Source organism: Pelophylax lessonae (assembly GCF_965119305.1).
Source record: "Pelophylax lessonae genome assembly, chromosome: 3".
NCBI classification, from domain to species: Eukaryota; Metazoa; Chordata; class Amphibia; order Anura; family Ranidae; genus Pelophylax; species Pelophylax lessonae.
The window spans coordinates 608,687,773-608,714,514 of NC_138770.1; the positions used below are offsets into that span (position 1 = coordinate 608,687,773).

At 44.5% G+C, this 26,742-nt stretch overlaps 1 protein-coding gene across 1 annotated transcript in view; it reads left to right on the forward strand.

Annotated features, from left to right (window-relative positions):
- The first annotated feature begins 4,101 nt into the window (after window positions 1-4,101).
- Window positions 4,102-26,742, forward strand: part of LOC309551785 (calpain-8-like) — an 81,143-nt gene continuing 58,502 nt past the window's right edge. Inside the window, 3 exon segments of the mRNA XM_082252474.1 lie at window positions 4,102-4,529; window positions 8,701-8,770; window positions 12,747-12,865. Coding sequence (XP_082108600.1) covers window positions 4,290-4,529; window positions 8,701-8,770; window positions 12,747-12,865 — 429 coding nt within the window. The 5' untranslated portion in view covers window positions 4,102-4,289.

Consider the following 26,742-nt stretch of genomic DNA (forward strand, 5'->3'; position numbering starts at 1 on the left):
CACCAATTATAATACTTTTCTCTAATTGCGTTTGTCACTCTTTGTAGTATCGCTGCAGAACCGCTCACCAGTCACAATGCTGCACAATACAAATCCACTATAATATGCTTTCTATATTCATCCAGCATTGCGACTTCCTCATCTTCCTGCTCCTCGACGGTTTGATCAATGACACGATGCAATGCACGCTCCAGAAAGAAGGCATAAGGTACGATGTCACTGATGGCGCCCTGGCTGCGACTGACCAGTTTGGTAATGTCATCAAATGGCCGCAGAAGTCTGCACTTCACGTCGCGCATGAGCAGCCACTGGCGCGGTGGAAAAAAAACCAAGCTCCCCAGAACCTGTCCTGCCGCAGAGTTTGTAAAGGTAGTCGTTAACTGCACGTTTCTGCTGGAGCAGCCTATCAAGCATATATACAAGGTTGCGTTCCATCTCTTCGGGCAGTCACAAATAAGACGTCTGACGGGCAGGTTGTGTCGCCGCTGAATGTCAGCAAGGCGAGCCATGGCTGTGTAAGATCTTCTGAAACGGGCCGAGATTTTCCTGGCCTGCGACAAGACGTCCTGGACCCCAGGGTATTTGACAACGAATCGCTGCACAACCAAGTTCAGAACGTGTGCCATGCATGGCACGTGTGTAATTTTGCACTGTTTCAGCACGCTCAGCAGATTAGCACCGTTGTCGCACACCCCTTTTTCCAACTGTCAAATTGAGCGGTGTTAGCCACTGATCTGCCTGTGAACGCAAAGCTGAAAGGAGTGCAGGACCAGTGTGGCTCTTGGCTTCCAGGCACAACAGACGCAGCACAGGATGGCAACATCTCATCTGGCATGTCGAATAGGTTTTGGGGATCTTGGGCGGTGCAGCGGAAGAGACGGTAGTAGCAGGAAAAGGATGAGTCAGCAGAGGAGGAGAGGGAGTATGGAGTAGGAGGAGGAGAAGAAGAGGCAGGCCAGCATGCAATCCGTGGCGGTAAAACCAAATCTACACGGGTGCCACGGGTTACATGCTTGACGGCCGTCAGAAGGTTCACCCAGTGAGCAGTAAAAGTTATATACCTTCCCTGCCAGCGTTTGCTAGACCATGTGACTATGGTCTGATGTATGTTGGCACCGACACTGTGTGCCAGAGATACATTCACTTGCCGCCGAACATGGCCATATAGCTCTGGGATGCCCTTCTGCGAGAAATATTTCCTTCCTGGGACCTTCCATTGTGATGTTCCAATGTCCACAAATTTTCAAAAGGCCTCCGAGTCCACCAGTTTATATGGCAGTAGTTGGCGGGCTATCAGTTCCGACAGGCCAGCGGTCAACCGTTGGGCAAGAAAGTTATCCGGCGTCATCGTTTTTTTACACTCAAACATTTGGGCCATGGAAGCCTTCCTTTTTCCAGAAAAACTTGAGGACGACATGATGGAAGGTGGAGTGGAGGACAATTGTGAGGAGAGAGGAGAAGGAGAAGGAGAAGAGGCTGGACGGCGAGAGCCTGGAGTGTGGCTTTGTGGGTTCTGACGGCGTTGCTCCCACTGGGCTCGGTGATGGAGAGTCCAGGTGCCTTCTTAAGGCGGTCGTCCCTAGGTGAGTGTTGGGCTTACCGCGACTTATGCGTTGACTGCAAAGGCTGCAGATGGCAACACTATAGTCAGCAGCAGACAGGTTAAAAAAAGCCCACACTGCGGAGCCATGTGCCGGCATCCTGGTAGCGCCAGATGTGACCGTACATGGTTGATGGCTCACTCCTGATACATTAGCAGTCTGGTTGTCCCTCCTGTGCAATGTAAGTTCGACCTGCTTCTCCTCCCTATCTGCTGGTCCATCTCTCCCTCTGAACTCCCCTCCTCTTCCTCTCTTGTGGGCACCCACGTGTCCGACTACATCGGGTTAACGGCCGATGTGGATGCTCTGAGAAGTGATGAACCCCTGGACTACTGGGTGGGCAGGCTTGACCTCTGGCCAGAGCTTGCACAATCTGCAATGGAACTGTTGGCTTGCCCATCGTCCAGTGTCCTATCCGTAAGGACGTTCAGCGCAGCAGGGGGGATCGTGACTGATAAGCGCACTCGCCTAGCTAACGACAGTGTTGACTACCTCACATTTCTAAAAATGAATGAGGCATGGAATACAAAAATCTTTGCTGTCAGGTGAACGCCTGTGGGATAATTTGTGGGGCCTGTACTGGCCGACACTTACTTCTGTATCCTGTGTATGCCTAATGTACCTCCAGCCTCAGAATACAAAGTTCTTTGCTGTCAGTTGAACGCCTGTGGGATAATTTTTGGGGCCTGTAATGGCCGACACTTACTTCTGTATCTTGTGAATGCCTAATGTACCTCCAGCCACAGAATACAAAGTTCTTTGCTGTCAGGTGAACGCCTGTGGGATAATTTTTGGGGCCTGCACTGGCCGACACTTACTTCTGTATCCTGTGTATGCCTAATGTACCTCCAGCCACAGAATACAAAGTTCTTTGCTGTCAGGTGAATGCCTGTGGGCTAATTTTTGGGGCCTGCACTGGCCGACACTTACTTCTGTATTCTGTGTATGCCTAATGTACCTCCAGCCACAGAATACAAAGTTCTTTGCTGTCAGTTGAACGCCTGTGGGATAATTTTTGGGGCCTGTACTGGCCGACACTTACTTCTGTATCCTGTGAATGCCTAATGTACCTCAAGCCACAGAATACAAAGTTCTTTGCTGTCAGGTGAACGCCTGTGGGATAATTTTTGGGGCCTGCACTGGCCGACACTTACTTCTGTATCCTGTGTATGCCTAATGTACCTCTTGCGGCTGGCAGGGGCATCGGACCCAGGGACGGCACGGCAGTGGGACAAATTTCTGTGCCCCTCAAAATTTTGCGCCTGGGGCGAAAGTACCGGCTGCCCATGCTACGCCGCTGCTATATACTAGTGATCGACCGATATTGTTTTTTTATTGCCTATACCGATATTTTGGCCAATGCATATTGGTATCGGCCTAATTTTTTTTTTGACAGGTACTCTTGTGGAGGGATCTGGGGATCTAATAGTCCCCAATCCCCTCCTCTGCACTTAAAAGCATTCATAACGCCAAGTTTGGCTGTTTTGAATGCTGTAATTTTTTTGAATTTGGCGCTGAGTACACAGGAGTGATGTCATGACATCACTTCTGGGTTTTTACATGGAGACCCGATCAGAGCCGAATGCAGCTTTGATCGGGTCTCCTCTTCGGCGGCCGTGCAGGCTGGTTGCCCGGGTCTCCTGGTGGGACGGGAGACCCGGCGAGCCGCGGAAGTTGGCGGGAGGGGGGGGGGGGGGTACAAGCTGCAGGCATCACTCCAGTACAAGCACATTCCTTAAATATTGGCAATATCGGTCACCTTGGTGGCTGATTCCGATATATTGGGGAAAGTGCAGATTGGCCCCCGCTATATCGGTCTTTGCCGATAATCGGTCGATCCCTAATATATACTACACCAGTTCTAAGAGGAGATCCCTCTCTGGTTTGTAGACAAACCCAGAGGGTTTCAAGTAGTTCATTTGTTTTCTGACTAAAAGTTGGTTTTATGCAATTCTTGACATAAATGGCAACTCCACCACTTCCCATCTTTCTTACTCTTCTTCCCTGCATACGGTATACCTTGGTATAGTTATTTCCAAGTCATTTAAATCCCTGAACCAATGGCTCAGTAATCGCAGCACAGTCTGCATTAGCTTTGTACAGAAGAGCTGACAGCTCTCAAAGCTTGCTACCCATTCTACAAACAATAGTGCACACAAAGTGACATACACTGCTATCTATTGCTGGTTTTCTACTACCAGAATTTTTAACTGCATGGACCACCCCCTCAGCCAAGTCCTTAGAAACACAAAACCTCACATTTGTTTTTACCCGAAAATGCTCCTTATCAAATACATCTATGTTCATTCATAATTACATTTCTTTGTTTATTTATTTTTGTTTTCTATTTTTTTTTTTTAATGTTATATTATTTTTCACTTTTTTTACCCTGACTGTTTTAGTAGTGAACTCGATGCTTATATAAGGATTATGATGACTTTGACTGTGTTTTCTGGTGTTATCAGAGGTCTAAACACACTTGTAACTTTCTAAAGATAATGTTTTTCAGATCCTTCAATACACACCCTGTCCCACCTCACTGAGCATTGCCCTCCTCCTATCTGAGTCCGGCCTTTCTCCTCCCTGCTGCCCTTAGGTTTTTGACACCTAGTTTTCTCTTTATATATAAACTGAATCTGCCTCTGCAGCTTCACTCCCCTCTACGTCAGTGTACCGAGCATCTACACTATGGCAAGTATTGCTGCTCAGCTTGCTAATGATAGGTACTCATCAGCTCTAGGCATTGGCACCAATAAAAACCCGACAAAATACTTGAACCAGGACTATGAGGAGCTGCGGGCACAGTGCCTGGCATCTGGAAAGCTATTTGAAGATCCAACATTTCCAGCTGCTCAGTCTTCTCTGGGCGTTAACGAGCTTGGACCAAATTTAGAAAAGGTGCAAGGGCTAGTCTGGAAAAGACCTACGGTAAGTGAGACTTTTATATCATACCTGCGGTTTATTTGTTTTTTCTTTTACAATAAATTGTATTGAAGATTTCAAGGGAAAATACAAAATTCCAGTACTTACTAGCATAGAAAAAATAAACCAGTATGCTATAGATATACATCGAGGTACAAGGGATCATAAAGGTAAATCAGGGCTATATATTTCAGCAATAACAAAATAAACAATAAAAAATAAACAAAAAAAAGGTAGGTATATTCAAGTTTCCCTGTCACGGTTTTAGGCTCAATATTAAGAGAGAGGGGGAAAATGGGATAGCATAACCATGTAGTGATCATATGTATACCCACAGGCCATAGAACTGGTGAGGATAAAAAGACCTAATAAAGGGTCAGAGCAACTTAAGGGTTATTAAAAAATATGAATAGGCAGGCTCTTTATTCTTCTTTAAGAGACATGCAGTGCCCCAACTGCAATAAAATAAACTTACCTGCCTGTTAGCAATCTTTTGCAAATTGCACACTAAACTTTGCATACGCAACTCTGCTTACATATCCGGCATGGTGCCAGTGTTCCATGTTGAAAGATTCACACTCATGCACAAGAGTGACATCACTCTGCGCCGGGCAGACTAGATGGCCAAAGACTGCCACCAAGAAGAAGCGGGTGAAAAGATGTCGGCACCAGGGAGGGACCTCCCAGGCATCAGACTGCTGGAATATAGCTGAGTAATCATTAGTTTAGTCTCATTTTAAGCTGGACATGCGTGTGACAATTTGATAGAATGTTTGAACTTCAATACCATTGTTTGTTGAAATTGAAAGGCAATCACAATTATAAAGCAGTGGTTTTGCTCAAATGCAAGCACATTGGTTTGAAGTTGCCCCAAAAAAAATATCTTGAAAAAATATTATTGCCAAGTTTCTTTTTCATCTCAATTTGATTTTTCAATACACTGTATTAAAACTATCAGCTTATTACTGAGTTTCAACTTCAAAATTATCCAAAATCTAGTGGTTGACTTAATTTTTTTGGGTATTTCTGACGCCGGCCATAGATGGTTTGAATCTTGGCTGGTTCAGATTCGCACCGTCTATGGCTTGCCGAAAGCCCATGGCTATGGCTTGCACGATTCCTCTGTCAACACAGACGGTACTGACAGGGGAATCCCTCCTGCCGAGCAGTTGTCTGCTACTGGCAGGTGGGCAGGGTGGCAGACGGGGGAAGCTGCTCCCCCTGGGGGAAGACACTGATTATTGCTAGCAGTTATAAAAGGTGCAAGCGATAATCGCATATGAATCCGGCATGCTGGTAGTACCCAAGCTGATTGATCAACTTGGTACATTCAGCCTGTCCACACACAGTTCAAACAGCCTTACTGTCGCGAGATTACAATTCCAGGTGGCTTGAAAATGAGTCAAATCAATTAAAAATTGCTATGTGCATGGATGTCTTAAGCTGCTCATAGAAATAGCAGTTTTTAAGCAATTTCAACAACTTTCAACATTAATGAATACAATTTGACATGAGTGAAAGAATGGAGGCAACCTAGTAGACCACAGGAATTTAGGAGCACATTGCCTTTCATTCCATCAAGCAGTATTTTGCTGTACTTGCAGAGTCTTTAAAGACATAAAATGTGCAAAAATGCACGTGTTGCAGGGATGTAATGCATATTTTTTTTTTGTTCTGACATACACCTGTAGCACCCTCCTAGGTAGGTGCTAGTGAGAAAGTATAGTTTTGAGCTCTGTCTGCTTACCAGAAGAGTTGCAGGTAAATCTATATTGTTCTCTGCCTAGCAAAGGGCAGGATCTGTTAGTTAGGTCTTCTCATTTTGCTCAGCATGCAATTCATTCAGTCTAGAAAGTGTTTCACACTGGTCCAATATGGAGGCATTTTGGACAGTGGGAGGAAACCTGACGAATGGGTGCATGGGCGTTTGATACAGTCCTGATGATTGGAAGCGGAAAGTCGCCTTGGTGCATATTGGGACACTGTATAAAAGCCAGGAGCACACATGCTTGAGGTATTTAGTTGGGGAGCGGAGTCCCGAAGGGAGGGAGCGGCTGCCTCCTCCTCTGTGGTCTCAGGGGGGGGGTCATCCTGAGGGCTGGAAGAGTAGTGGAGAGGAGCTGAACCCAGAGGTCCAGAGAAGCTGACTGAGAGGGGAGATACTGGAGGATCTGTCTCTACAGTACAGTGAGTACAGAAACTTGTGTCAAGGGGCCTGACCTGAGGGGGGTCACCCCTGCTCCTAGGATAGTCAGTGGACGGGTGTCAGCTGAGAGGAGATGCTAGTGAGAGTGTCCTGAAGATAAGATATCAATCACCAAGCCATCTTATCAGAGAGTAAAAAGAGCAAGAGATTTAACACCATCTACACTTGTGGCAGTGTGGATCAACAGCCTGGCTGTTCCTGATCGCTAAAGAAGTTTCTGAAGATAGAAGTCTTCATTTATGTGAATAGTTCAGTTGGAGTATCCCACTATTCCCTTCTCCTATCCCAATTTCCCAATTATAAAATAAACAACAAAAAAAACCAACACCCCTAGAATGTTTATTTCTGGGAAGAGCCAACAGAAGCAAGGAGGGATTCAAGAACTCTATTGACTTATAACCATGTGTTGGTAACCAGGGGAGCCCACATAGTTAATAACCAGCAGTCCCTGCGGGGGCAGTGCTACACACTGTAATGTTCTGGTACCTTTGGGTACCCTAATTACTCTTTTCCTAAGTGTATGTGCCCCACCATTCTCTTTTGGTAAGGTGCGCATACACCTTTAAGACTGATGCTGTCATCACTGAGCGCCGGACTGAACAGCTATTTAAATCACCAGCTTTCACTCACATGTGTTCGTTCAACCTGCTTTGTGCCTTGATGCTAACCTGTCTTGAAGCTCTCATGCTTGCAAGCATACCTCGCTGTCGGAACCACGCTGCGCTGATCCCTGTATCCCGCTACCGGATCATCCGCTCTTGTCGAACCTCTCCTCTGCTACATTGCTACTAGTGATAAGTACCCCACAGGGGAAACCTCTATAACCTTCATACTAAAGCTTACACTATCTAGCTCTGCATACTAAGGACTATTATTACATCTGCATTATCTAAGATTGCTAGCTCTTGAGCCTACTACCATCTGCTCTTGCACTGGGTTGGTCTCTCCTGTATGTTCACCTGCTACTCTATCATCTGCTACCATACATGATTGCTAACCTATCTGCATCCCATCTGCTACTATCTTACTTTCAAGAACATTTCCTTTCAAGTGTCTGTCATCTACCATCTCTACCCAACCTGTCTCTTCAGCCTATCATCACTGTGTTACTATATACATAAGTCACTCTAGGAACATCTTATTGAGTGTGTGTATTTACTTGCTGAATTGAGATCATCCACACATGATGAGTCTTGGGAGTTGGGATTGGTGTCTCAGCGTTTCTCTACATGACTACTGAAGTGGAATATTTCTGCAGCTGTAATCCACATCATACATAAAACGCAGGAGCGTTACACACACCTAAAAGCAAACAGTTCCTAAAAGTAGTATCATTGTTGATCCTTTTTCCTAAAAAAATATCTGAGGAAACACATTACCATGTTTTGACCTGCAGATACCATCTTTCAATCATCTGCCACATTTTGTTGTCTGCTATACCTACTGCTTGAAATAAAACCTATGTGGATAGAAAGAAACGGTGTCTGGTGAGTTCAGCTATCTGATAACGATTGTCCGCGGTGATTGCATATGCTCATACAGGCCAGGAATAGGTCTCAGCAAGGTAAGTCACTATTACAACAATTGGAGTCAGAATAGCGAGGCTGTTCTGTTCATCCTTAATACTTCAAACTGCTGGCATGGAATTTAGGCAAATAAGGTTTGAGTAAAGTCATTATCTGTATAGTTGTTTTGGATTAGTGGCTAAAATGACTGATTCCAGAGGATCACTATGACAGCCAGGGAACAAGGATCTGCAGAGGATCACTATGACAGCCAGGGAACAAGGATCTGCAGATTAAGGAGCCTGCAGCGGCAACCTCCATGGTCCTCTCAGGAAAGGTCTCCTTTCAACCAACAGCACCCTTCCAGAACTGGACAGAACAGTTCAGTGATGGGCAAAGTCATACTTTTTTTTGCATCATGCTTCAGTAGCATCCTGTAACATCTAAATTTTATATTCTCTCTTAGGAATTATTGCAAAAGCCTCAATTTATTAACGAGGGAGTAAATCGAACTGATGTACGACAAGGATCTTTAGGTGAGTAGCAAGTTTTAGCAAATTGTGTTCAGTATTCCTGAGAGCGATTATAGATGGGAAGATCTGTCAGCAAGTAGAGATCAGTCCATCCGCACTACTTGCTGTACTATAGAGACCCCCTACAACCTTTCTTCTAGCACCCTTATGAGCGGATGTGGTGTGTGTGTGATGAAAGGTCTTATCGCTCCATTTAAAGGAAATTGGTAGCACAGAGATATACCACCATTTCCTTCTCTTTCTTGGTGGCTCTGTGCATGTATCCATGATCAAAAGCGATGTTCAGATCTGTCACTTGCATTTGGTCATATAATTTCTGTTGAGGACGAGTTCAGCTTGGAATATGCAGTTAAAATGTATCTAAACCCAAGAATGTAAATTTAATATATTGCATCTTATCAGTCTTTAGATGTGGTGGCTGCATTAGTTTACTTTCATCAGAATTTTTTTCCTTTCATTTTCACCTGGTGATTCTGCAAGTAACGCACTTCCTCTCCTAAGGTGGCTACACTCCCTTCTCCAATACCAACACCAGTGGAAGGGAGCATTAGTTGTCACACAGACTACACTACAAACATGTCTTTCTCTCCTCATCTCTGTTACATGGGGGGGATCAGTAGTTGACAAGATAAAAATGTGTATTGATTTCAGTTAAAGTGATTGCAACGTCTTGTTAAAAAAATAAAATAAAATAACAAACATGTTATATTTACCTCCTCTGTGCAGTTGTTTTTGCACAGGGCAGTCTGGATCCTCCTCTTCTCAGGTCATGCAGCTTGGTATGGGGGCATCCGAGCTGAGCTGCAGCTCCGTGTGTCCATTCAGACACGTAGCTGCTGTTTGACCCTGCACCCTCTCTCTCCTGATTGGCTAACTGAATTTGATTGACAGCCGCGGGAGCCAATGGCGCCATCGCTATGTCTCAGCCAATCAGGAGAGGGAGTCCCGGACAGCCGAGGGACTCATGGACATTGCTGGAAAGAGATGGAGCTCAGGTAAATGTTAGGGGGTTAAAGGAAGGCTGCTACACACAGAAGTTTTTTTTTATCTTATTGCATAGAATGCATTGAGATAATAAAAACCTTCTGACTTTACAACTCCTTGAACCTTAATGGCATCCCAGTCTTAGTCCGTAGAGTTCAATATTGAGTTGGCCCACCCTTTGCACCTATAACAGCTTCAACTCTTCTGGGAAGGCTGTCCACAAGGTTTAGGAGTGTGTCTATGGGAATGTTTCACCATTCTTCCAGAAGCGCATTTGTGAGGTCAGGCACTGAGGTGGACGAGAAGGCCTGGCTTCCAGTCTTCGCTCTAATTCATCCCAAAGGTGTTCTATTGGGTTGAGGTCAGGACTCAGTCCAGTCAAGTTCCTCCACCCCAAGCACGCTCATTCATGTCTTTATAGATCTTGCTTTGTGCACTGGTGCGCAGTCATGTTGGAACAGGAAGGGGCCATCCCCAACTGTTCCCACAAAGTTGGGAGTATGAAATTGTCCAAAATGGCTTGGTATGCTGACTCCTTTAAAGGGTAAGGTTAACTAAGGGGCCAAGCCTCACCCCTGAAAATCAATCCCACACAATAATCCCCCCTCCACCAAATGATTTGGACCAGTGCGCAAAGCAAGGTCAATAAAGACATGGATGAGCGAGTTTGGGGTGGAGGAACTTGACAGGACTGGAGCCCTGACCTAAACCCGATAGAAAATTTTTGGGATTAATTAGAGCAGAGATTGCAAGCCAGGCCTTCTCATCCACATCAAATATTCCCATGGACACACTCCTTAACTTTGTGGACAGCCTTCCCAGAAGAGTTTAACCACTTACCGCATACTAACGTAGGTCTACGTCGGTAAACTTTGCGGTAGTGTACCGGGATGATGGCTCTAGCTAGAGACACCATCCCGGTACCGTGGTTTGAAGCCGACTGTTGGCTTTCCATCGGTACCGACCGATGCGGCTCGGGTGCCGCTCGATCGGTACCCGGGGGGGCGGGAGGGGACGTCCCCCCCCTTCCGCCACCTTCCGTGGCTTTGCTCGGGGCTCCCGTCCCACCGGGAGCCCCGAGCACCCAGCCGGCGCGTCCGCCGGCTGGATGGAGTCCCGATGAATGCCGGAAACGGCATCGATCGGGTCTCCGTTGACGTAACCCGGAGGCGGCGTCCATGACGTCACTTCCGGGTTACTGTGCTGCAAAAGGCGGCAAATTTGAAAATCGGCTGTATGCAAAAACGCCGTTTTTGGCGTTTTGCATACAGGGAAGTGTAGTGGAGGGGTCTAGGGTCTTTTAGACCCTCGATCCCTCCATAAAGTGTACCTGTCACACATATTGCTGTCACAAGGGATGTGTTTACATTGCTTGTGACAGCAATAAAAGTGATCAGATTTTTTATTTTTTTTTAAAACTGTAATAAAGTTAAAAAAGTAAATAAAATAAATGGGGAAAAAAAAAAAAATTTAGCCGCCCCCGACACCGTTAGCTCGCGCACAAAAAAAAACATATACGCAAGTCGAGCCGCAAATGTAATCGCTGTTCAAAGCACACATGTGAGGTATCGCCGCGATCGCCAGAGCGTGAGCAATAATTGTAAAAAAAGAGCTACATTCTAACTCTAAACTGGTAACCGTTAAATAAATTTAAAGCGTTGCAGATTGAGATCTCTATTGACCGTAGTTTGTCGCCATCCCACGGGGGGCGCAATTTTAAACCGTAACATGTTGGGTATCTATTTACTCGGCGTGACATGTTCTTTCACAATATACAAAAAAAAATGGGCTAACTTTACTGTTTAGTATTTTTTAAATGCAGTGAAATGTGATTTTTCAAAATTTTTCCAAAAAAATGGCGCTTTAAAGACCGCTGCGCAAATACCGCATGACAAAAATTATTGCAATGACCGAAATTTTATTCTCCAGAGTCTTTGCTAAAATAATATATATAATGTTTGGGGGTTCTAAGTAGTTTTCTAGGAAAAAATACTGGTTTTAACGTGTGAACAAAAAGTGTCCGAAATAGGGCTGGGGCTTAAGTGGTTAAGCTGTTATAGCTGCAAAGGGTGGGCCAACTCAATTTTGAACCCTACGAACAAAGACTAGGATGCCATTAAAGTTCATGTGTGTAAAGGTAGGCGTCCCAATATTTTTGACAATATAGTGTATTTTCCTTGTTAAAGATGTTGTAAACCCTCTCTTGGAAGTTGTACCTATAGGTAAGCCTTTAATAAGGCTTACCTATAGGTACTGTAAATATCTCCTAAACTTGCACCGTTTAGGAGATATTTACTTTTAATGCAGCCGATTACGTTTTCGGGCATTCGCCCTGAAGGAACGGCCACCCGTGCAGTTCCTTCAGAGCCCTGTGCCATGAACGGCGGCTACCGCGCGCATGCGGAGAGTGATGTAACCGCGCCTCCGGCCAATCAGATGGCCGGAGGGCGTGAACCAGGAAGCAGGACGGTCAAACATGTCGGCCGTCCTGACGCTGTGCGCTCGGCACTGCAGGGGCTTTGTTCTAAGGTAAGTATTTTATAATGAGCTAGTATGCAATGCATACTAGCTCATTATGCCTTTGTCTAACAGTTTTTTTTTTTTCTCATTTTTTCATGCAGGGTTTACTTTCAGAGCTTAAGTACATGCAAACTAATGTGTAAGTGTAGAGCTGGCCATACACTAGCAAATTTTCAGCATTCATATGAACGTTCATATGCAAATTGTCAGTACATTCGATGACCTGGGGAATGTAATTTGAAATTTGTTTGCTTTTAACATTTGATTTTGGAATGAATGGACTTTCTGAATAATAACCACATACAGTTAAAAATTCATTTGTGCAAGAAAATGTTTTCTTTCTACTCTACAAATTCTACAAATTTTAGAATATCAATTTGACTCCATTAACAGAAAATCGAGCGAACGTTCTCCCCTGACAATGCCTTCATCTTTTAAGCTGTACAGTTATAACGTTTTATCGTTTTTTTTACAGGTGACTGCTGGTTGCTTTGCTCCATCGCATCTCTCACCCTAAATGAAGAGTGCTTGAACCGCGTGATTCCAGGAGATCAAAGCTTTGACAACAACTATGCAGGGATCTTCCACTTCAAGGTAACTCAAGTCCCATTTTTATCTGCTCTGGAGGACAATATTGTCTTATATCAGCCAATATTAAAAAAAAAATCCAGGCTAGGCTATAGGAGGAATGAAGAAAGCTAAAGCAAACAGTTATTTCCAGTTATTCTGCCACAACTAAAAAAGAACAGTAAGGGACTCCATTTTTCCTGTAATTGGTTTCTATCAATGTGGATGTGGCTGCTTACTGTACAAATTTTAGATTTGCAAGGGGCTTATTCACATATTGAAGCTGTCCTAACCTGTAGCAGTTTATGAGTGACACTTTGTTAGATATTCTCGGTGAGAGGAAGTAGAGAGGTGGTAAGATGTGGAAGATGTAACTTCCTCACAAGGCTGAAGTTGGTTTCTTATTCGTCCAGTTTCTTATTCACTGAAGTTGGTTTCTTATTCGGCAGTTTCTTATACATTACTATGACAAATAAACCTTTTTTCCTCTTATTCCTCTGCAGTAAATCTGTTTTTTTCTACATAAATGTTAAATATTTTTTGTGAACAATCAGATTAATAAAAAAAAATCTAGATTATTTGTGTTTTTACTGAAAAAAACGATAATGAAAAATGGATGAAAAAATATGCATTTTGAATAAGTAACTGAGGAATTTAAGGGGTTAAACGCTGTTGGGCCACTAATCTAAGGGTGGAAATATAAAGAGTAAGGGCCCCTCCATAATACCCAACTGTACCCAGCCTGGCCCAAACTGTGGATTGGCAAGAAAGCAGGTGCCAACCTTGCCAACTATATACATTTTCCTCATTTTGAATAAGTAACTGAGGAATTTAAGGGGTTAAATGCCGTTGGGCCACTGATCTAAGGGTGGAAATATAAAGAGTAAGGACCCCTCCATAATACCCAACTGTATCCAGCCTGGCTCAAACTGTGGATTGGCAGGAAAACAGGTGCCAACCTTGCCAACTATACAGTGGGTACGGAAAGTATTCAGACCCCCTTAAATTTTTCACTCTTTGTTATATTGCAGCCATTTGCTAAAATCATTTAAGTTCATTCTTCTTCCTCATGAATGTACACATAGCACCCCATACTGACAGAAAAACACAGAATTGTTGACATTGTTGCAGATTTATTAAAAAAGAAAAACTGAAATATCACATGGTCCTAAGTATTCAGACCCTTTGCTGTGACACTCATATATTTAACTCAGGTGCTTTCCATTTCTTCTGATCATCCTTGAGATGGTTCTACACCTTCATTTGAGTCCAGCTGTGTTTGATTATACTGATTGGACTTGATTAGGAAAGCCACACACCTGTCTATATAAGACCTTCCAGATCACAATGCATGTCAGAGCAAATGAGAATCATGAGGTCAAAGGAACTGCCTGAAGAGGTCAGAGACAGAATTGTGGCAAGGCACAGATCTGGCCAAGGTTACAAAAAGATTTCTGCTGCACTTAAGGTTCCTAAGAGCACAGTGGCCTCCATAATCCTCAAATGGAAGACGTTTGGGACGACCAGAACCCTTCCTAGAGCTGGCCGTCTGGCCAAACTGAGCTATCGGGGAGAAGAGCCTTGGTGAGAGAGGTAAAGAAGAACCCAAAGATCACTGTGGCTGAGCTCCAGAGATGCAGTCAGGAGATGGGAGAAAGTTGTAGAAAGTCAACCATCACTGCAGCCCTCCACCAGTCGGGGCTTTATGGCAGAGTGGCCCGACGGAAGCCTCTCCTCAGTGTAAGACACATGAAAGCCCACATGGAGTTTGCTAAAAAACACCTGAAGGACTCCAAGATGGTGAGAAATAAGATTCTCTGGTCTGATGAGACCAAAATAGAACTTTTTGGCCTTAATTCTAAGCGGTATGTGTGGAGAAAACCAGGCACTGCTCATCACCTGTCCAATACAGTCCCAACAGTGAAGCATGGTGGTGGCAGCATCATGCTGTGGGGGTGTTTTTCAGCTGCAGGGACAGGACGACTGGTTGCAATCGAGGGAAAGATGAATGCGGCCAAGTACAGGGATATCCTGGACAAAAACCTTCTCCAGAGTGCTCTGGACCTCAGACTGGGCCGAAGGTTTACCTTCCAACAAGACAATGACCCTAAGCACACAACTAAAATAACGAAGGAGTGGCTTCACAACAACTCCGTGACTGTTCTTGAATGGCCCAGCAAGAGCCCTGACTTAAACCCAATTGAGCATCTCTGGAGAGAACTAAAAATGGCTGTCCACCAACGTTTACCATCCAACCTGACAGAACTGGAGAGGATCTGCAAGGAGGAATGGCAGAGGATCCCCAAATCCAGGTGTGAAAGACTTGTTGCATCTTTCCCAAAAAGACTCCTGGCTGTATTAGATCAAAAGGGGGCTTCTACTAAATACTGAGCAAAGGGTCTGAATACTTAGGACCATGTGATATTTCAGTTTTTCTTTTTTAATAAATCTGCAACAATGTCAACAATTCTGTGTTTTTCTGTCAGTATGGGGTGCTATGTGTACATTCATGAGGAAGAAGAATGAACTTAAATGATTTTAGCAAATGGCTGCAATATAACAAAGAGTGAAAAATTTAAGGGGGTCTGAATACTTTCCGTACCCACTGTATATATTTTCCTCATTTTGAATAAGTAACTGAGGAATTTAAGGGGTTAAATGCTGTTGGGCCACAGACTTAAGGGTGGAAATATAAAGAGTAAGGGCCCCTCCATAATCCCCAACTGTACCCAGCCTGGCCCAAACTGTGGATTTGCAGGAAAACAGGTGCCAACCTTGCCACATATATACATTTTCAGCATTTTCAATAAGTAACTGGTGATTTTAAAGGGTTAAACGCATTTGGGCCACTGATCTAAGGGTGGAATAATAAAGAGTAAGGACCCCTCCATAATACCCAAATGTATCCAGCCTGGCCCAAACTGTGGATTGGCATGAAAACAGGTGCCAACCTTGCCAACTATATACATTTTCAGAATTTTCAATAAGTAACTGGTGATTTTAAGGGGTTAAACGCATTTGGGCCACTGATCTAAGAGTGGAAATATAAAGAGTAAGGACCCCTCCATAATACCCAACTGTACCCAGCCTGGCCCAAAGTGGTGATTGGCAGGAAAACAGGTGCCAACCTTGCCAACTATATACATTTTCAGCATTTTGAATAAGTAACTGAGGAATTTAAGGGGTTAAATTCCGTTGAGCCACTAATCTAAGGGTGAAAATATAAAGAGTAAGGACCCCTCCATAATACCCAACTGTATCCAGCCTGGCCCAAACTGTGGATTGGCCTGAAAACAGGTGCCAACCTTGCCAACTATATACATTTTCAGCATTTTGAATAAGTAACTGAGGAATTTAAGGGGTTAAACGCTGTTGGGCCACTAATCTAAGGGTGGAAATATAAAGAGTAAGGGCCCCTCCATTATAACGAACTGTACCCAGCCTGGCCCACTCTTATGGAGGGGTCCTTACTCTTTATAATTCCACCCTTAGATCAGTGGCCCAAATGCGTTTAACCCTTTAAAATCACCAGTTACTTATTGAAAATGCTGAAAATTTATATAGTTGGCAAGGTTGGCACCTGTTTTCCTGCAAATACACAGTTTGGGCCAGGCTGGGTACAGTTGGGGATTATGGAGGGGCCCTTACTCTTTATATTTCCACCCTTAAGTCTGTGGCCCAACAGCATTTAACCCCTTAAATTCCTCAGTTACTTATTCAAAATGCTGAAAATGTAGATAGTTGGCAAGGTTGGTCCTTGTTTTCATGCCAATCAACAATTTGGGCCAGGCTGGATACAGTTGGGTATTATGGAGGGGTCCTTACTCTTTATATTTCCACCCTTAGATCAGTGGCCCAACGGCATTTAACCCCTTAAATTCCTCAGTTACTTATTCAAAATGAGGAAAATGTATATAGTTGGCAAGGTTGGCACCTGTTTTCTTGCCAATCCACAGTTTGGGCCAGGCTGGGAGCAGTTGGGTATTATGGAGGGGCCATTACTCTTTATATTTCCACCCTTAGATCAGTGGCCCAACGGCATTTAACCCCTTAAATTCCTCAGTTACTTATTAAAAATGCTGAAAATGTATATAGTTGGCAAGGTTGGCACCTGTTTTCTTACCAATCCACAGTTTGGGCCAGGCTGGATACAGTTGGGTATTATGGAGGGGTTCTTATTCTTTATATTTCCACCCTTAGATTAGTGGCCCAACAGCGTTTAACCCCTTAAAATCACCAGTTACTTATTCAAAATGCTGAAAATGTATATAGTTGGCAAGGTTGGCACCTGTTTTAATGCCAATCCACAGTTTGGGCCAGGCTGGATTCAGTTGTGTATTATGGAGGGGTCCTTACTCTTTGTATTTCCACCCTTAGATCAATGGCCCAACGGCATTTAACCCCTTAAATTCCTCAGTTACTTATTAAAAATGCTGAAAATGTATATAGTTGGCAAGGTTGGCACCTGTTTTCTTACCATCCACAGTTTGGGCCAGGCTGGATACAGTTGGGTATTATGGAGGGGTTCTTATTCTTTATATTTCCACCCTTAGATTAGTGGCCCAACAGCGTTTAACCCCTTAAAATCACCAGTTACTTATTCAAAATGCTGAAAATGTATATAGTTGGCAAGGTTGGCACCTGTTTTAATGCCAATCCACAGTTTGGGCCAGGCTGGATTCAGTTGGGTATTATGGAGGGGTCCTTACTCTTTGTATTTCCACCCTTAGATCAATGGCCCAACGGCATTTAACCCCTTAAATTCCTCAGTTACTTATTCAAAATGAGGAAAATGTATATAGTTCGCAAGGTTGGCACCTGTTTTCTTGCCAATCCACAGTTTGGGCCAGGCTGGGTACAGTTGGGTATTATGGAGGGGTTCTTATTCTTTATATTTCCACCCTTATATTAGTGGCCCAACAGCGTTTAACCCCTTAAAATCACCAGTTACTTATTCAAAATGCTGAAAATATATATAGTTGGCAAGGTTGGCACCTGTTTTAATGCCAATCCACAGTTTGGGCCAGGCTGGATTCAGTTGGGTATTATGGAGAGGTCCTTACTCTATGTATATCCACCAATAGATTAGTGACCCAACAGCGTTTAACCTCTTAAATTCCTCAGTTACTTATTCAAAATGCATATTTTTTCATCCATTTTTCACTATCGTTTTTTTTCAGAAAAACACAAATAATCTAGATTTTTTTGTATTAATCTGATTGTTCACAAATAATATTTAACATTTATGTAGAAAAAAAACAGACTTACTGCAGAGGAATAAGAGGAAAAAAGGTTTATTTGTCATAGTAATGTAATGTATAAGAAACTGCCGAATAAGAAACCAACTTCAGCCTCGTAACTTCCTCGGAATGGGAAAATGTCTCCTCATCTGTCCTTTTCATAGACACATCTGCCCCTCTATGGCTAGACTGAGTAGTAATACCAACAAGTGGATTGCTGACAGCTTAAAACGATTGTAAGGGTAATTTTTTTTTCTTTTAAAAAACAAACATGTCTATACTTACCTGCTCTGTGCAATAGAATTGCACAGAGCATCCGCTATCCTCCTCTATTCGGGTCCTGGCACCTCCCCTCTGTCCAGTGCACCTATGGGTACTCATGCCTGCTTGCACTCCAGCCCCACCTATTGACACAGACAGCGGGACTCGTCACCCCCAACGTTCCCTCGTCACTGGCTTTGATTGACAGCAGTGGAAGCCAATGGCTCCCGGTGCACCAGCAAAGCCAGCAAGACCAGGAAGTGAGGGAAGATAAGAGGAGCACGGTGCTGGATCGAATGTAAGTAAAGGAGGGGGGATGCTCAAACCTAACATTTTTTATACCTTACTGCAAGGAATGCATAAGGTAAAAGAATGTTTAGGCTTTACAACCACTTTAAGACTTTACAGACATGAGCAGAAAAAATGCTGCATTTGCACATTGTGTTTATTTGGAAGCAGTGATCAGGGGAATACAAGGAAAATGCACCAAACCTGTGTTCAGAAAGAAGGTTTTTTTTAGCTCAGTTATGCCTGTATGTTAAAGCAAAAAATAGTGCAGCGCTATCTAATATGGTGTAACCCATAATTCAAAGTAAAGCATAAATGGCATAAATAACACAATAAACATAAAAGTCCATGAAATGTGTTCCGAAAATTAATGGTGAATAGTGATAAAAAGTCCTAGAGAGGTGATGATAGACCCGGAAACTTGGAATCCAAAGGGAAAGGCAGGGGTACACCCGTGGGATGTAAGTAGCAAAAATGGCAGCTTACCAGCAGCTCAGGCCTCCAACTTAATGGAATGGCCACATGCGCTAAAGCAATAATTCCAAATGGATCACCTCCTCCAGAGACCAGGTATCCAGGTAAAATCCTCTATATCACATGAGAACTCCACACATGGTGTCAGATGCAGAGTGCCGGGCTCAAACAGCCACTTCACATAGTGCAAGTCAGAGAATGGAAGAGCTGCCAATCAGCTGAAGCATGGCCTGCACCTGTGTAATCTCCTTACTGAGTCCATCAGAAAATCATGAGAAACAGTGATATACACAATTACGTCCCAGAGGGTTCTCTCAACTACCTATTGGAAAGAGTATATATATATATAAATATATAATATCTATATATATCTATATATATATATATATATATATATATATTTTTTTTTTTTTTAAATGTTGGTTTTAACTCTGGTATCAAGGGCCTATTTACACCAGGGCGGTCTGTATATTGTGGTGAGGCAGTGCATTCATATGAGATGGTTAATGAACCACAACACACCAGAAATCACCTCTGCAACATTCTTGCTAGTGCACCGCATAAATGCCTGTATGTTAGGCCTAAACCCTTATAGAAGCATGCATATGCGCCTAAATTTATTCCAGTGGCTAGAATAAATTATTATTCTAGCCAACAGGATGAGTATATGCTCTTACGCTTCTAAACGCCATAAGCATGTTAACATGCATAAACACGCGAACATATGCACATTAGAGGCATTTTTTCTGTCAACCTCCAGCAGCATATTTGGAGCATAAATTCATACGCCTGTGTGCATGTAGCCTTAGATCAGCCCTGTATGGATGACCGATACTGTTCCACTTTGCTCTTTTTATTATTTGGAAAAAGCCTGATTTATGTCCTCCAGAGTGACCTATGTAATTGGAGGGTTTTTATCATGCTCACTGTGACTAATGGCAGTGATGTCACTCGTGTCATGGATGTCAGGCAGGGGCAATATAAAGGGATGAGCTGAGACAAGGAGGCGGAATTCTTTAGTGTAATGTAGGAGACAAATGCGTAACATGTCAGGAATGCAACAAAATGTCAGAGAAAAATGAGAGAGAACTCAGCTATAACACGCTATAAGAAATGCTATGAAGATTTTATGTTGTGGAAACAGAACACAGTGAAGCCATGCAGGCGGCTAGATGGATTTACAGATATTGTCATTATGTTGTAAAGCGCTGCGCAAACTGTTGGCACTATATAAATTCTGTATTATAATATTTATGCCGGACCTTCCTCCCTGTGCAGTCTGGGGCTGGGCTGTATTAAAGGGTCATTCCATCTCTTTCTTTATTTCATCAACATGAAGAGGATGGGGTAGAGGGGGGTGTACTGTAGTCCAGCAGGGGAGAACTGGGCAGGGCTGATCATACTGGTTGGGATTTCAATACAGCAAAGTCGGTGTTGCCAGCTTAGTTAGGAAGTTTTGTATTCACTGGATCTTTTATCTGTACTTTCAAGTGATACATGTTTTTTTTTTTTCATAATTTTGCCCAGATATTCACTTAGGCTCCGTTCACATCTTGGCATCTTAGGTCACAGGCAGAATCGCCACGATTCTGCCTGCGATCCCGAATCATGGCAAATTGCAGGACGCCTGTGGGATTCCCATCACTTCCAATGGCACCCCAAACACATCGCAAGGAATCGCAGTAAAATCACGCAAACAGAATCGCAGGATGCCTGTCGCGCAAAAGAGGTTCTTGTACTTCTTTTGGGCAACAGGTGTTGCGCTATTCTGGGCATGTGTGAGTTGCGCTGCGTGTCCTGAGTGGACGGGCAATCTTCTGGGACCTCTGACGTGTCCCAGAAGGTTGCAGGGAGGGAGGGGGAGAGGAGAACTTCCGCTTGAGCCTCCTAGGCGAGCCGAGGGGAAATGGGAGTGGGTACCTCTCAAAACTAGGTACCCGCTCCCCCCCCCCCAAAAAAAATGACTTGCCAAATGTGGCATTTCAGGAGGCCTTAAAGCGGAAGTTCCACTTTTGGGTGGAACCCTGCTTTAACCACTTGCCGACCGCCGCACGACTATCTACGTGGGCGGTCAGCCCCTCACAGGCAAAGTGACGTAGGTCTACGTCGCTCGCCTGTGAGGGTTTAGGGAGCGAGCGCGCGCCGCCGGAGGCGCGCTCCCGCTCCCGCGTGGTCACGGACCCCCCCGCGCGCGTGACCGGCGGACCCGATCGCCGCCGGCCACTCTGCGATCGGCGGGGGAGAGGGAGAAAGTCAGGCAGCTTGTGTAAACAAGCTGCCTGTCATTCTCCTCTCTGTATGAGAGCTGATCACATGGATCTACTATGTAGATCCATTGATCACTCCTCATACAGTTGAAGCCACAGCCAATCACAGTTAGAATCACGCCCCTAGGGACACACACAGCCCCTCCCTCTCAAATAAAGTTAACCCCTTCACTACCAGTGCATTTTTACAGTAACAGTGCATATGTATAGCACTGATTACTGTAGAAATGTCACTGGTAACCCCAAAAGTGTCAAAAATGTCAGTCAAGGGTCCGATCTGTCCGCCGCAATGTCGCAGTACCGCAAAAAAAATCGCAGATCGCCGCCATTACGCGTTAAAAAAAAAAACAACAAAAATGACAAAAATCTTTCCCTTTGTTAGTAAACGCAATAACTTTTGCGCAAACCAATCAAAATACGCTTTTTGCGATTTTTTTTACCAAACATAGGTAGCATAAAACAAATTGGCCGAAAATATTAAAAAATTTTGATTTTTACATTTTTTTTTGGGGGAATTTCATATAAAAAAAAGGGAAAAATATTGCTATTTTTGCAAAATTTACGCTCTTTTTTTGTTTATAGCGCGTGATCAAAAAATCGCACAGGTGATCAAATACCACCAAAAGAAAGCTCTGTTTGTGGGAAAAAAAGGACGCCAAATTCGTTTCGGTACAGCGTCGCACGACCGCGCAATTGTCCGTTAAAGTCACGCAGTGCCGAATCGCAAAATGCCCTCTGGTCGTTTAGCAGCCAAATCCTCCGGGGCTTAAGTGGTTAAGGTTTGATTGGGTCAGGGAATAAATAAAATTATAGATGCGCGTCCAATATTGCTTTACTTTCGGGCACGTCCACTATACATTATATGGGAAAGTGTACCTTCCTGAGCGCAACCATGGAAGCACAATGCATAGGCTCCTGGGACAAAGGAGACCAATCTAGTCGGATCTATATACCATTTATTTTAGTATTTTAGAAATTAGCCTCGATGATAGATGTATTGAGGTACAATACAGAAATATGAGCAGAATATTTATTCACATTCTTACACAAAGATTCAAAAGCAGTCATGCAGGACAGGTTGTGTTTTAAGGAAGTGATGAAGTGAGAAATTTATAAGTATTGGTAGATTTCATCATTTCAGTGTCAGGGAACTGGTATTTCTCTCTCAATAATTGTTGGGATAGAATGCTATCACCCTTGCACACATCTGAAATCCTTAAAAAAAACTTATTTTTGCCACCATTTAAATTGTGGATTGAAAAATAGAGGAGCTAGAGGAGTATGAGCTGATTTGAATGTATGTAAGTTACACAGTCTGTCCCACAAGCTCAGCGAAAAGGATAAAGTAGAGCACAATATGGGAGGCCTATCTCTAGCCGGTAGCCACATTAGGTGACTAATTGGTATGGAAGGATACAGGTAAGATCCTATAGACATCCACTGGAGAAAAGATTTGCGAGTTTGAAAATGAATCAATTGCACCATTTGAGCAGCTTGAAAGTATTTCAAAAGGTCAGGGACTCCTAGGTCACCCCTAAGTTTGGGGGCATATTGTGTGCGTTTGTTTACCCTGGGGCTCTTATTCCCCCAAACAAATGAAAATACCATATTTTGAAACTCTGGCAAATCTAAAGAAGATATTGCAATCAGTAAGGTTCTGAACAAACACCGTATAAGAGCCTAGTTAGGATACTCATTTTCATAGCATACAATCTACCGAACCAAGAAGGTGGTGACGTGAGCCATCGATCCATGTCTGCTATTAGTTGCTTATAGATGAGAGGTTAATTCTTTTGATAGATAATGGACAGGGGAAGGGGTTAGGTGAGTGCCTAGATAGGGTAGGGAGTCAGATTGCCAACTAAAGTAAAAATTTCTCTGCATAGTCCTGACCATCTAAAGACACATTTATTGCCTGGGATTACTTATGATTTACTTTCAGATTTAATATGGCAGAGAATCGCATTGAGAGGGCTTGAAAAATTGGGGATAGTGAAGATGAGTGAAGATAACAGCAACAAGATGCTGTCTGCAAAAAGGGCACACTTGTGTTTCCTGTCTCCACACAAAATGCCTCTAATATTAGGATTCTGCCTAATCTTAATAGCTAATGGTTCCAATGCTAATATAAATAAGAGGAGAGACAAGGGGCACCCATGCCTGCAGGGGAGGACTGGGCCAGGGGGCAGGGGGGCAATGGCTCCCTGGGCCACTCTGATGCCCCATAAAAAGGCTGCACCACTTCTGCCAAAGACATACCTAAAGGTTTCCTGGTGAAGAGAAGTAAAAGGTCCCTGCCTCTGACCTACTTAGTGTGGGCTGAAGACAAGGACAGAGCGCAGGCCTCCCACCCACATGGATGGTGTAAACTGTGTCCGAGCAGAGCCAGTTCCATGCCCTACTGAAGACTCTCCTCCCCCAGCCAGCCCCAACCAGGCTGTCCCAGCTCCCCCCTACTGCCCCCTGCTGGCCAGGTCGGTGAGTAGAGAGTACCTGGAGCGGAGCTTTAGCCTGGAATGGGGGTCAGGAGGAGGCCGGGAAGATGGACTGTGGGTGGGGGGCCAAGTCGCTGCACCATGGGCCTCTGGTTTGTACTTGCACCCTGGGACGAAAGTTGCCAGTCAGCCCCTACCTGCCTGGTACCCCTGTGTATTTGCAAAGTTCGGTATCTGTAGCCCTTCACTGACAAGGAGGCTAAAGGATTCTCATACAACAACCTGAAGATCAAAAGGAAATGAGGACCAAAAGCCAATTGTAGTGGAGTACAGTCCCCTAGAATCCCAGTCAGAGTGAACCACCAAGATAATATCAATGATGTGCCGAGTTTGATCCGACACTTGCCTGTGTGGAATGAAGCCCACTTGGTCGGGATGATTGTATTGAGTAAGGATGGAGTTCAGTCTGGTGGCTAAAATTTTGGTCATATTTTTTAAATCCAATTTGAATAATGATATAAGGCGATAGTTTGCACAATCTCCATGATCCCTCCTCAGCTTTGGGAGAACATGAATATAAGCCATGTTTTCGTATGGGGGTAAATGTTCCCCCTTTTGTACGCTATTGAAAAAATTGCACAGATGGGGGACAACAGATCAGAGTATTTCCTATAATAGAGACAGGAAAAGCCATCTGGGCCTTTGATGGAATGAGCTTCTGTATCATAAAGGCTTTTTCCATAAGGTCCTTATGTTCTCCCCGAAGGCATGGGTAAGGAAAAGACATGAAAAAATTGGTCAGCTAATGTGTTTCAGAAATGATCGGGTGCAGAATAGAGTCTAGAATAAATTTTAAAAATTCCTGTAAAAATTGTGGGTTTTGAGTGGGTAGGCCAGAGCTGATACGCAGTTTGGGAAAGTTATAGCAACGTGGATTTAATTTCCTTGCCAAGTGTGCTAGGTTTGTCTCCCCAAGTGTAATATTTGTGCCTTGACCAATGAAGGGATATGTCCGCTTTCGTCGTGAGGCTAGTATTTAGAGTGTTGCGGGCCAATTCTATCTGACATTGTAAGTTTTTGTGTATGTCCCTTTTCTGTTCTCTCAAAAGATTTGTCAGTCCTCTCTCCTGCTGTTTTATAGTGACCACCCTATTACGTTTAACTGCTGATGCCAATTGAAATAAATCTGCCCCTAATTGTGACCTTGTGCGCCTCCCAGTTGGTGGCAGGAGATGTGCCTTCGGAAAAATTATCTTGAAAAAATAGTTTGGTTGCAGATCCCACTTCCTTTACAATAACAGGGTCATGTAGCAAGGAAGCATTAATGCGCCATGCGGACGCTTGCGGTTTAGACCATAGGCTCGAATGAGGAAGCTGCACTGGAGAGTAGTCTGATCACAGGACTGAGCGTATGGAGAATGAATCTATAAATAGGAGCAGGGAAGAGAGTGTGAGAAGATGATCTATACATGAGTATGTGCCATGCATGTGTGAGACAAATGTGTAGTCTCTCGTAGTGGGATTGCAATTTCTCCAAACATTCATTAAATCATGCTGATGAAGCAACTTTGCAATCTTGTGACCAGTGGCGGCTGGTGCTCAAAATTTTTGGGGGGGTGCAAACAGAAAAATGTAATAGACATTGCTTTGCGGCAAAAAATGCTGTAAAAAATTGTGTGACTTTGAGGTCGTAAAAGTGTGAAAGGGGCCTTTAGTAATTAAGGTATAGTGTGCCCCCTTTCAATGCAGAGAGACCAGCGTGTCCCCTTTCAATGCAGAGAGACCAGCGTGCCCCCTTTCAATGCAGAGAGACCAGCGTGCCCCCTTTCAATGCACAGAGACCAGCATGCCCCCTTTCAATGCAGAGATGCCAGCGTGCCCCCCTTCAATGCAGAGAGACCAGCGTGCCCCCTTTCAAAGCAGAGAGACCAGCGTGCCCCCTTTCAATGCACAGTGACCAGCGTGCCCCCTTTCAATGCACAGTGACCAGCGTGCCCCCTTTCAATGCACAGTGACCAGCGTGCCCCTTTTCAATGCACAGTGACCAGCGTACCCCCTTTCAAAGCACAGTGACCAGTGTGCCCCCTTCAAAACAGTGACCAGCGTGCCCCCTTCAATGCAGTGACCAGCGTACATGCCCCCTTCAATGCAGAGACCAGCGTACATGCCCCCTTCAATGCAGTGACCAGCGTGCGTGCCCCCTTCAATGCAGTGACCAGCGTGCGTGCCCCCTTCAATGCAGTGACCAGGGTGCGTGCCCCCTTCAATGCAGTGACCAGCGTACATGCCCCCTTCAATGCAGTGACCAGCGTACGTGCCCCCTTCAATGCACAGTGACCAGCGTGCGTGCTCCCTTCAATGCAGTGATCAGCGTAAGTGCCCCTTCAATGCAGTGACCAGCGTACTTCCTCCCTTCAATGCAGTGATCAGCGTGCGTGCCCCCTTCAATGCAGTGACCAGCGTGCGTGCCCCCTTCAATGCAGTGACCAGCGTGCATGCCCCCTTCAATGCAGTGACCAGCGTGCGTGCCCCCTTCAATGCAGTGACCAGCATACCTGCCCCCTTCAATGCAGTGACCAGCGTACATGCCCCCTTCAATGCAGTGACCAGCATACATGTCCCCTTCAATGCAGAGACCAGCGTACATGCCCCCTTCAATGCAGAGACCAGTGTGCGTGCCCCCTTCAATGCAGTGACCAGCGTGCGTGCCCCTTCAATGCAGTGACCAGCATGCGTGCCCCCTTCAATGCAGTGACCAGTGTACATGCCCCCTTCAATGCAGTGACCAGCGTACATGCCCCCTTCAATGCAGTGACCAGCGTGCGTGCCCCCTTCAATGCAGTGACCAGCGTACATGCTCCCTTCAATGCAGTGACCAGCGTACATGGCCCCTTCAATGCAGAGACCAGCGTGCGTGCCCCCTTCAATGCAGTGTGGCC